The sequence below is a fragment of the Perca flavescens genome, chromosome 24, assembly GCF_004354835.1.
Source record: "Perca flavescens isolate YP-PL-M2 chromosome 24, PFLA_1.0, whole genome shotgun sequence".
Lineage (NCBI taxonomy): Eukaryota > Metazoa > Chordata > Actinopteri > Perciformes > Percidae > Perca > Perca flavescens.
In genome coordinates this window covers 10,344,494-10,357,478 of record NC_041354.1, presented here as the reverse complement: position 1 = coordinate 10,357,478, position 12,985 = coordinate 10,344,494, and the positions used below count along the sequence as shown (strand labels likewise).

General features: G+C 41.5%; 1 protein-coding gene across 5 annotated transcripts in view; it reads right to left on the bottom strand.

Moving 5' to 3' along the window:
• The window catches only part of LOC114551201 (semaphorin-5B), a 34,186-nt gene that overhangs the window by 18,343 nt on the left and 2,858 nt on the right, over nt 1-12,985 (bottom strand). For all 5 annotated transcript variants that reach the window (XR_003691865.1, XM_028572365.1, XM_028572366.1 and 2 more), the window contains 2 exons: nt 8,824-8,873; nt 828-1,016 (listed from right to left, as the gene is read on the bottom strand). Coding sequence is in view for 4 of the 5 variants with exons in the window: in XM_028572365.1 (XP_028428166.1) it covers nt 828-972 (145 nt within the window). In the remaining variant the exon portion in view is untranslated. The remainder of the gene's footprint in view (nt 1-827; nt 1,017-8,823; nt 8,874-12,985) is intronic.

Here is a 12,985-nt window from a genome sequence, read left to right as displayed (position 1 = left end):
GATAAACACAACTAACTCTGGAATGGAGATTAAAATGGAGATTAAAAAGCTTTTAACACTGCCACACACTTATTATATGTAAAATAAACTCAAGCCTCATGCTTTGCAATACTTCTTTATTTATTTCATGTAAAACATGAAGCAACATCTGGAAAGCCACTACTTTATCAAGATGGTTAAACAAAAGTGAACCACTTTGAACAGCGTTCGGAGAGTAACAATACAACATGAACACAAGCCATCACTTCCTTTGACATCTACCTGTAACCACATTGGTCCTGCATTTCGGCAAATATTGAACAGTTTTACAACATAACGTAGAGCATTAAGGACTGCGAGAGCTGGAAGATAATGAGAGACTTGCATCTACAGGAGTCTTCCATACATAAAATGCTATCAGCACTTGAAGCAGCGCTAATTAAATTGGTTCAATAAATCAGATATAAACAAGATCTCTCCTGTTTTCCATGACACTGTTTAACGAGCTGATTATTTCAAATGATGCTGCAACTAAAATATATATGTATTGTACAGTTGGGTTAGGATAAATCAGCTTCCAGACCAACAAAGCAAGAATCAGCTAGTTTCAGCATCTGTTGCTCCAACACAAAGCTAGTTGAAGATTACGCTATAACCAAAGATTGTCTTTTAATCCGATAACTGCAATGAAGTAAAAATGTAGACATGAGTTCCCACCTTTCATGAATCCATAGTAGCCTGTGTGAACCAATCCGGAATGAGACTTTTGACTTAGTGACCAGAAGTTGAGAGACAAACGTGGACATGTCTGTAATAACTGAAAGAAAAGCTTGTACTGATGCGCTCACCTTGGTAAGAGACGACAGGATGTTCCTTTCGAAGACACTCTGCTGGTTTGATGTGAGGCTGCTGGGACAGACACACAGACGAACAGATGACCAGCACGAGGCCACAGGCGGAGAGGGCCCACGCCCCCAACCCTGACGTAACCATGGTTACAACCACATCCAGTCTTCTATCAGGTCCTCAGGAAACACCTGTTGGAATGGAGGAAAATGTAAGCACATGGCCTGCAAGAATCAAACACCAAGGACGAAAACAAATCTGTCTAGTGAACGATATTTACAATCTAAACTTTCTCTCTGTATTAGAATTTGAAAATCCACAATCATTAAACAGTACTTGACACTTCTGCACACTCTGACTTGCTCTCTGTCCATCCATCTGAATTAGTTTTGCCAGTCTCCCCAGCCCAGCGGCCCTTCTGCTGGCTCTGGCTGTCTGCTCTGGGTGTCCATCCCCTCAGTGTCGGCAGGACTTGGTCATGGCTAATTCATCTCAAAATGCCAGAGCCGCCAAACTCTCTAATGCCGACTCTCAAACCAAGGGTGCCATCAACAGAGATCTTTATGGCTGAGGAGACCTTTTCAAAGACGAGCCTGGGCCCAGCCCCAAACAGGGGGTGTGAACTTTTAATTATGAGCCACATGAAGGGTCTTTGTGTCAACATCAAAATCCATTTATGTACATCACGTCTGCTCAAAGATGATGATCTGGTGATGATGATGGCCAGATGCCCAGGGGTCATAGCAAAGGCCCTTTTACATAGAGTGTCACAAAATGGCACAAAAATGCTAAAAGAATTAGCTGATAATGCTATGTGTGCACGAATGCCAGCACATGTGGACCTTTGTGGACTTGTGCGACTTACTTCTCAACATTTGGCCATAATGTCAAACAACCTGCAGTGAAGAAAGCAGTCTGAAATTTTTTTCTCAGCACTGTGTGAACATACGGACATCCAGGTCAAAAGGACAATGCCAACTTCACAGTTATTTTAAGTATGAGATGCACACAGCTGGAGTTTTTTTCCTGGGAATGAAAACATTGCAATATGCATGCTTAATAAATTGTGGAAAGTCTAAAGAAACACCTTTTACATTTTAAAACCAAATCAGAAATCAAAATATCAAAGCAGATGAAATTTCCTGTTTAAGGTTTAAAGGGGAACTTTTGCAAAGATTAAAGTCTGTTTACCTTTAGGTGTTGGGGAGTACTGCATATGTAAAAAAAATATATAATAAAAGTTGTATAAAGCCTTGGTGGCTCCAGAAGGAGCTGCGTAAGGTCTGATAAATTGCCTCAAGTGATGTCAATTGAGTCAGCGTTGAAGATGAAGACTACAAGTTTGAAAATGAAAAAATTCTGAGGGTGCGGAGTTAGAAAGTGAGTTTACCAGACCTATGTAGCACTCTGTTTGAGATTAGGGAGTCGTGGCTACATTAGTTGCTACTATCTTAACATACAAAGGCGTCGGACTGGGGGGGAAAGGGGACTGAGTACCCAGGGCCCTCATGTGAGGAGGGCCCAAAAAGATGCTAGAATGAATAGCTGTGGAGGGGCCGATAGAAAATGCCTTTCTACAAAGCCCATCATTTTGTGCTACGCCCCTGTTAACATACTTGAATCTTTGACCGAACTGTTGGAGCTTGAGTTGCATTGTGGGTAATTTAGGCCACAATACATGGCATAAAAAAGACGATATCCCTGATTCTGCTGCATCGATATTGATCCTATTTTAAATTGTCCATGGCTAAAATCCTATATGCAACCATCTGTACCACGGTAGTAACCTTGTTTTCTTGCATTGTCCCTGACAAATGAACTAATAAATAAAGTCATCATATCAGTTGAAGCCATGAAAGCAGTTGAACTGTCAGCTGAAGTCTGTCAAATTGAAGGATAAACTAGTTCAAAATGGCATAATCTTCCAACCATTTACTCACATTTATTGCAAAAGAAACTAAAGTTCTTCTAAGCTACAGTTCAGCAGATTTGTTAAACTTCTCCCACTCTGCTTTAACCCTTAGACCAGCTTCATTGCAGCTGCGATGTGCTTGGGAGAATGGAGGCAGTGAATGTCTGCCTGTCTACTGCTCACCAGGGGGACTAAATGTGTGTGGAGGCAGAGGTTTTTTAACCTGCTGGGTCTGACATTGTTGCTTAATGAAGCATGTGGCCATGCTCCTCTCACCGCGCAAAGGCTGGCCAGCGAGAAGCCTAGTGTTCTGGGACTTGTCTATTCAGCGCAATGAGGGGCAGCAGCAGCAGACGTCAGTCAGATTCTTCAGGGGCAGTAGGAAATGTTCGGATTCAGATTCTCACCGGTGACCAGCCTTAGCAAAAGACTGCATGCTTATTCATTTTTTATAAGTCCTCACACCTAAATAACCGAAAAGGTTGTTTGTCAGTGCTCTCCAAACGACCCGTATCATCAACTTCAGATCCACCACCTCTGTTAAGGTTTGCTCAATTAAAAGTACTTTCTTAAGCTTAGAGAAAGATCGTAGTCATGATTAAAAGTAGGAATAGACCGATTATCAGCCCTGGCTGAATTATGAATTATTGGGCTGTTTTTTGGCAGTTTGCAGATTATCTGTATCGGCGTTTTATTTGCCTGATAACCGAAAAGTGTGCTACACTACACTGGCTCCGCTACAGCTCTGTGTCTGTCCCTCTGCTTCGGTTTCACTCACCACTGAGTCCGACTTAATGTCCTGCCCACAACGCTATCTGACTATCTTTTACTGTGGATTATGTTGAAAGTTTCTAATGTATTAAATAATTGCTTAAAGCATTTAAACAAGGTTTTGTGTTGGAGTTTGTAACATTCCAAAATCTTAATTTTGACTTAAAGATTTTCATTTTCACTGTAAATGCACATTGGTTCCAAATATCGGTTTCACTAACTACTGATAATCGGTATCGGCCTTGAAAAACCAGTATCGGCCGATCCCTAGTTAAAAGAAACCAACATTGACTGTTGGTAGGAGACAGCATGCAGACAGCAGTCTACTGTGTTAAAGTCAGACACTGAGGACGGGGTGTACACCCGACCATCCACCCGCGATCGTCTTCCTGGATGTTTTTGCTGTGCTATGGTGCTTCTGCCTTTGTTTATGACGAGAGAGGACAGCCATTACTACAATAACCACAAGGGGACGCTTGTCAGGTGAAGACAGTCTTGAATAAAGACCTCAGAAGCTTGTCTGTGTTGTCAGCGCTAGAGTACAGGTGATATAAAGTTGACCGAGTGGTCATTTCATGTTTCCAAATGTGGCTTGAGTGATCACAATGCGTCCTCAGTGAGTCGAATCAGCCAGAACACAGTCAAAATATTTTAGATTTGGGAGGAAACCAGTGCTGGACAAGAAGGAAGTAAAGGCGGGCAAACATTCATGCCTGTTTTTTCTGGAGCCATGAGCATGTCAGAGCATTGGTGTTGGAAAAACACCATTAAGCCTAACAACCTTTGAGAAGATTAGCAGCACAGTCTCCGATTCATGTGACCCGTGTGTGTTTGGACTGTGGGAGGAAAACCACAGGAACACGGAGCGAACATGTGATCCACACAGAGAGGAACACTGCCAAGAATTTATCCCTCTTACAGCCACCGTGCATAAAGTTTAAGATGTGGCTGTATCAATAATGAATAAACGTAAAAATATAATTAAAAAAACATATGACGTGTATGGTGTACATCTTTTAGCATCTAGCCTATTGCAGCTCTGTATCTGCCTGTTATTCCTCTCTGAGAATAACCAATATGGTCCTGAAATTTTTACTCTTTGCTCTTTATTTTTAAGATATAAATGTTTAATTGTTATTGGTAATAAACAGTGGCCTATTTAAAGGGGGATTCAAAAGAGGATGATAACACCATGCTTCTTTGCCTTTCACAGCATTCCCAACACTAATAGTATAATTAAATGCAAAATGAAATATAAATGCCACATTGCACCACACCATACTGGAATATGCATCCGCCCCTCAATCACAATTTGGGAACCGACCCAACCGGAGTAGTGGTTACAATCGTCAGACTACAGATCTTCTGAATGTCTTCCAGAAACTACAGAACCATCCAACTCACTCGGTTACTGAACATGAGATGTGTTGACCAAAGCAAAGCAAAGCAATGATCTTACAATACACATCAGGATGGCATCAGCCCTTTTAATCAGTGGTTCCCAACTTTTTTGACTTACTTAACACCTTAAAAAGAAACCATGTTTATTTGTGACCTCTTGTCACACAACGCATATATCTACAGGTGCTGGTCAGTTTAACCAAAGGGTGATTTTTCTTTCTCAGACTGATTTATTGAAATACTTTTTCAGGGGCCTGAAGATGTGAAATGATCCAGTGATTCATGAGCAAAAAGCAAAGAATCCAAAGAACTTCAACGGTCAGTCATCTCACGACCCATACACTAATTGTACGTTCTTTTTGTCCACCGAAGTTGATTTACGAGTCGTTTTTCGGAGTTACGAACCAGAAGTTGCAAAAAAAACGCCCCCGAGGTCGTATATATGACTCGTCAAGTCGTCTGAACTCAGAGGACCCCAAGTTCATTTCTCGTTTTTTGACACGGATGTGACGTCACACTCAAGCTACTAGTCGCAATTACAAGACAAAAAGAACGCAGCATAATGCTACAACGGTTAGCAGAACTAGCTGCAGCCTCCAGAGAAAATGCTGTGATCCATGTGTTTGGACAGCGTAGTAGTGATCCTGCAGCGCTTCATAACAGTTGTACAACACTGCAGAGGTTTTTGGCAAACTCTTTTAGAACTTGATGTGTAGCAAGTTATTGGACCTTAGAGTTGGAAGAAAGATTTTTTTTTAAATCGCCTGGTTGTCTGCAAGCTTGAGACTGATCTCAAAATTTTCAAGCATGCATACAAAATTAAAGTAACATGGAACTTGAGTATTTCTTTGGGAGCCTCTCTTCTTTTTTAAAGAACTTTCTATTCAAGCACTCTTGGCTTTGTCTTCAGACAAACTGAAGCAGTAGAACATTTCAGTCTTCTTTTCAGGAGGCCCTCCCACGGTGTGTGTCACTTGGATACCTTCGACCCACTGCTTATATATGAATGAGTTGATTCGAAGGAGTGGGGAGTAAAGCATGGGTGAACCTCTTCTGTGGCAATGGGACCACTAAGCTTACTAAGTTTGAATGCGCCATACTGACACTGTGAAGGTGCTGTTTCTTATTCTGTCAGGATGAGTAAAACCTCTTCAGTCATTTCTTACAAAACAGCTATTGCTTAATAACACTTCCACCAGGATTACACAGGCTACAAAATGAGCATGCTGGGTGTACACGTTTAAGTGAGTTTCAATAAAATATTGACAAATCCTCTTTACTGAGGTGATATATGAGAGGGAAATTAATTACAAGTAATTATTTCCTTATTCAAAAGACCCCGTAATTTGTTCCTCCATGGCATCAAAAATAAAAGGAGGGAGTCCAGCATTTGACCTTTGTATATCAGCCTCATGTCTAAACTCTCTTGTACTTGGACTTCATCCAAATATCATCAAAAGGAACAGTGACCCCCCACACACACACACACACACACACACCAAAGAACCTGGGATTCCAAACCCCAAATTCCTCCTTAAATAAGGAGGGCGCACAAAACAACAGCTGCTACCAAAAGCAAATCTGGAAACATCTCTCTGACTGTTACAGTAGCAGCTCCTACTCGACAGTAGGACTCACCTATAAAAGTAGTAATATTAATTATCAATGAAGTCAGTTCAGTTGGAGCAAACAGACACTGAGAGGGCATCCAAAGTCTCTCTATCAAAATATTCAGAGAGGACCATTTCCGAGGCAGTGTTCTCAGCTCCTTCCTACCGGGGTGAATGGCCTCTCTGTGCAACCTGCCAACTATCTGCCAATGGCCGCTCTCTTTTACAAGTGAATAGACTGAGTTTAGCCACAGTTAAAAGACACACTAACGTGCCATGGCTGCGCCACAATGGCTACTCGGGTAATTTGCCAAACCTAATGATGCCGGTTTGGCCCCGGCTAGAGGAGGTAGAGAGCAGGAATCCTAAAGAGGCACACAGCTGCACTGATCCCTCTCTTCCTATCTCCCCTCTCTCATCTCTGTCTCCCTCTGCGCTCTTATCATGAACTCCATTTCTTTTGATTTCTGGAAAAAGACACAACTAGCACGTATAAAACGCATACCTTCTGCATTCTCTGGAAATGCTCCACTATCAAGACTTTTCCCACTTTGAAGAAAAGTCATCATACTGAAAATTACAGGAATGCCCAACCATTCCTTACATCTACCTGCTCAGCACCAAACAGCAGAAAGACACAGTTGGGGAAGCACATTTGGGCTACATGAATCAAATTGACCTGCAATTAGCTTAGCTTGTTGGGGTTAGCTTGTTTAGCTTAAGCGATGCCCCCGAGCGGTCAAAATAGATGAATGCAGTTTTAAGTAATCACGAGACATAACGTGCAAAGACAAATTCCGAGTGAAAGGATGTATTTGCCTAAAATGGGCAATAGTTATAATTAACTAATATAGTTAATAAATAAATAAGGCGCTATGCAGAGGCAATAACTCCTCAGGAACTACACCAAGTTTTTGCAAAAGTGCATCCACCATCTCACTATCTCCAGTGCAGGTCAACAAGATACGTTCATGCATATGATTGGACTGAGAGGCAGACAGAAAAAAACATTACTTACAGCACAATCACACTAAGAACCGCAGCCTCAAAATTGTATCATACAATTCAATCCACACCAACCGTTTTATTAATAGTATTATTATAGATACTCTTTGTCATCTTTTTCCAAACCATTACCAGTCCAGTACAACCACCTATCTCATGACCATGTTTAGGTCATGTGATGACAACTGAGCAAACTCCATCCACTAAGGAAGACCGTGAGATGAGGTTCAAATCTCCAGAAAAGGCAAGAAAGTGCAAGATAGTTCCCAGGGCTACATCTGACATCTGACAATCTTTAAACGATGTACCATAATAACCTTCACAAAGGTAGTATGATGCAAAGCTGTTGTTTTGGACTCAATACAATTTTAACAGTGTTTCTAAAATACTGTCCACCCCTTGAGGAGGTCTTGTAAATGGAAGTTAAATTATACGTTTGGGTTTTATTATCTCAGTGATGCCATGTATGACTAGTATTTTACAGTAATGGCTCAAACCTCACTCTCCATTGAAATACCATAAAAAGAATAGCCAATTAAATATGTGTGCCTTGATCCTATTAGTCATCTAACTATGAGGGGTGCCAGCCCTGTTCCCAGCAATTATTTGGGGAGAAAAGGACAGAATAATTGTAATTTTTACATACAAATTGCCAGGTACTTGCTGCTTTTAGTCAAAGGTATTCATGGGCATCCCGAGAACAGTGCCAGAGGGTACAATCAGTGCAATATGTGGCTCTTGCTTGATAAAAGGCCAATTGTTCATCTATTGAATGGTCACGCTCAAAAAAAAATTACACTCATTCAGACAATATTTTAGAATCCAGACTGAGGCTATTGATCCAGGCTTTTCCTCTGTCTCCCCTCTGCCTTTCTCTCCTAAACCATCCCCATGCCAATTTCAGCACTCATGCTTTAGCCAGAACAAAGGAAAAATCCACTACACATTACCCGAACCCCTCCAATGTTAACACATGCCTATACATGCAACATGTAGTCTCCGCATGGGGAGACTGATTGATTGATATACGCTTAGGATGAGAATGAGAAGTGGGGGAGGAGGAAGAGGCTGTGGGTCATTTTAAAAGATCATTATAGGAGAAATTAGCCTGCAGAGAGGAAAAAGACAAACAGGCAGAAAAAACAGCCACAAAAAGTGTGCGACTTAGACACAAAGACGGAAAAAACAACACAAAAGAATAAGTAATTGCACTGAAACAGCCAACCTCCACATGGGATATATATATACGTGCATGAATACACACACTGCACACAGGGATATACAGGAAAATAAACTTACTTGTTCACCATCACCAAACTGCTCTGGAGGACAAACGGGTGGCACAGCTCCTTCACATGGTGAGAGAGAAACAAGAGAGGGAGAACTTGTTACACCTCGACACACAGTGGCACGCTGACCAGAGTGTGTGCAGGGGGGTGAAGGGGGGGAGTAAAGGGGTGTGTGGGATGGGGGAGATGGAAGGGGGGGGGAGCAAAGCATTCCTGTTTGTGCAGAGCAAACTTAACTCTCTGAATAGAGAGGGATGTCTGCCCTGTGTGAGTGTGTGTGTCTTTATTGTTATCCTTTGATTTTTTTTTTCTAAGAAATTAGATCAGATTAAGGTTGTAATCAGCCAAACTGTAACCAACTGCCAAAAACAATCCTTGTTAAATTGGATTCAGAATGACAAAAGAAAAAAGAAACATCCAATAATACAACAAAGATCTTCATTGAATTCAACTGCTGCGGCACCTTCCCAGTTGCCGACACTATTTCAAGATTTCAGACATAATAATAGGACTTTGCTATTAGAAACAAGTCCCAAACATTTTGGCCTTGCCTTTAGTGGCAGTCTTACTCTTTGTAATTGCTCTTCAGGCTAATTAATGACATTTTCATTCAGTTTCATTGAAGCCTATTGGCACTGGAAACACAGACAGCTTGTATCCTTTAACTGTGATGGAAATGTACTTGCACATATTCTCTTCATGGATTTATGTGTTTTTCATACAGAAATAAGTTCAAGATGCAACTTCTCTGCAGTATAAAGTACACAAGTTTGTTTTTTTTTATATTATTTTTTGGGCATTTTAGGCCTTAATTGACAGTACAGCTGAAGACATGAAAGGGGAGAGAGAGGGGGAATGACATGCAGCAAAGGGCCACAGGTCAACCAGGAGTCGAACCTGCGGCTGCTGCGTCGAGGAGTAAACCTCTATATATGGGTTCCCACCCTACCAACAGAGCTATCTGGGTGCCCAACACAGTTTCTTTTAGTAAAAACAAAACCTGAAAATCTAGTTTAATTGTGTGTTCTTATAACAAGTCAAATGCATTGAGTTACGCTGCTGTTGGCTTACCTTTTCCAACTATTGGCATCTAAATCAATATACATGAAGTGATCTGAGGTCAATCTTAAATGGTTTGGATACAAAATGAGTCTCGCTGTTGGTCGAGCACAGCTGCAGTATCATCAACGTGCAAATGAACGAGGAGGCAGAGGCAATAGCAAATGCCATTAGCTCAGACAAACATTTAGTTTGCCTAAACAAAGAAACCCACTCTGGACTCCAGAGTCACCTGATGGCCAGCAGAAAGTCAGATTTTGTTTACTGGTAAACAGGGTTTAATTTAATGTGAGCCATCAGTGACAGAAAGCGTCCACTCCCTGTATCTGTTGACTGAGTTTCATAATCTTGGGTCATTGAGGTTCATTCAAATCCATCTTCAAAGCATCAATTACTTTCAACTTTCTGTGGTAAAATAGTCTAAACTCAAGTAGTAAGTTAACTTTTAAAAAAAAGTGGACTACTTTATCATAGATTCAGTATGTGTACCCAAGGTCAAGGATGAAATGAAAATTCAGAGGTTTTTTTTCAAAAATGGGCCCCAGAGTGGATGCATCTGAGTAAAAGGCATAAGCATGGGCGGGGAAAAGAGAGCTTTTGGAAATCGATGAGGTGAGCCTAGTCGGGGACGAAGATCTTTACGTGAACAACATAAAAAACATGATAAAAAGTCATTTTCAACAAATGTACTGTCTTAGTGTGGACATACTTTGTGTCAACAAGCAGGAAATATGACTTTTTTTGTACTGTTGACACCAGTCAGGCATGGCTACAGAAGTGCCAATCTGAGAAGGCGAAGGGATAACCTCCCATTCAAAAATTAATGGCACCAATAAATCATGTCCACTGAAAAATGACAGGATGGTTTAGCTTCCCGCGTTCCCAGCAGAGCATATGAGACAAATAACACTTCCCGGCCTCATCCCCAACCTTTACAGAGCAGGACATTCATCTCTCTCAGCATCAGCCTCACCACAGCCGAGTACCAAACCCCCCTGAGAGGATGAATGGCTCGTTCCTGTGCAAACTTCAGCATGACCTCCTCCGGCTCTGTTTTTACAGCCCCCCTGTCACTGCTGGGGCTGAATGATTACAGGCACAGTGAGACGCAGGGGGTTGCTGAGTAAAACCAAACCAGGATCAGTGAAAGCTGGCCGGGTTTGAACATTACAGAGAACAGCGGACTTCAGGGGAGCTGAAAGATGGCCTCCAAGCTGTCAACTTGACGAGTGAATATGACTTCTATATCACCTTGTATGATTCTGAAAATGTATTAGTACTGGTTTACAGCACATTCAGCCACCTGTGATTGCCTCTAAGTGCCAGCGTCTTTTTAAAAGCCTAAATCATTTGTTTTGTGTCCACCTCCGAGCACATTAGGTTAAAACCAAGTAGCTGTTATGAGCACCTTTGAGCATTTTAGTAGCGTCTGCATTGTACGTTTTTGATTTCCTGTCATTTATAGCAATCAGTTTGGTCTCAGAACAGTATAAAAAGAAATCTACTGCAAATCTACCCTTTCACTACTTTTAATCACAGGCTTTCAAAGTTACTACATGTCTTAGCGAGATTTAATATATGAAATATACTTTTAAATTAAGTTTTTAACTTAACTCCTAAAAATTGAAGTTTAAACCTGCACTGATTTTTCCGCCACTTGGGAGCAGCAACAAATTTCCCATTACACCTTTGATTCATAAGAAAATATTGATTTGTACAGCTTTAACTATTCCAACAAAAAGAGCAGTGAGACTGATGCAAAAAGTTGTCGAAAAACACCCTCCGTAGAGCTGAATTTAAAAAGCATATTAGGTAATCTCCAATGATATCCATTAATCCATGACCAGCTGCGAAGGAGGTCTACAGTGGTTACCCAACAACTCTTAACCCCCAAAACCAGCACCCGACCCCCACCACCCCACGTCACAGCCCTCAATGGATGCCTTGTCCGGCACATAGCGCTCCACTGTGAAACAAGTCTGTGTGTCACAAAGAAATATTGACTTTTAATGCTTCAAACATTCAGCTCGCTCCATTTTAAACAAACCTGGCTGTGTTGATTTTTTAAAACCCAGCAGTCACTGAGGTTTACCTTTCTACTGGAGCAACACACACACACACACACACACACACACACACACACACACACACACACACACACACACACAAGTAGAAGTGCCGTTTAGAGTTTAGACAAGCAGCGCAGCCAGGACACTTGATGATGATATGCATCTGGGAAATATGCTAATGTAAAAAGTCATGAGAAATGTGCTGAATATGAGATATCAAATTCACCTAGCTTAGTGTAGGTCCAGGATGTGCTTAGCCTTACTTACAGTAACATAAAATAGGGGCCGGGGGAAGCTGCTAGCCTAGCGCCTTCCTATGTGAAAAAACCCGTCCAAACCTGTCTTATTTACTATTCATATCTTGTTTATTTACTTGTGTAGAAATAGAAATGTAAAAATGAAAAATTTTGGTTTTAGGAGCAGTTAGCCTTTGAGCTATTTCTTGACCAAGGGTTAGGGTTAGCAGCATCTCACGGAGCATCTCAAAACTTAACCAAGACTGTCACTTATGATTGAAAAGGTTGTTGGTTTAAATCCCTTAATGGGTGCTCTCCTTTCCCCAGCAACTACTATCACGGTCCTGTAAGCAAAGTGCTAAACGGCAAAAATCTCATACACTGTAGTTGGAAGACTGTGGCTTTCTACAGAGTTTTCCGAGAAAAACACATAACAACTTTCCCTGAATAAAGTTTAAGCACTCTCTCTCACACACACACACACACACACACACACACACACACACACACACACACACACACACACACACACACACACACACACACACACACACACACACACACACACACACACACAGTCTCAGAGTCTGAATTCTGGGTGGAGAAAACCTTAACACCCAGCCGCCTGTCCATCAGCCTCTCAGCACTAAACTCGCTCTTTCTCTCCTAATCCATCTTTCTCTCCTTTTCCACTTCAACCTGACCTCATGTGAAACTGTGGAGGTCTGTGGGTAACACGCTCAGGCGTCCAGTTTAATGATTTAATGCCACTTCCATGTAGGGGGTTATATATTAACAGCAGTAAGTC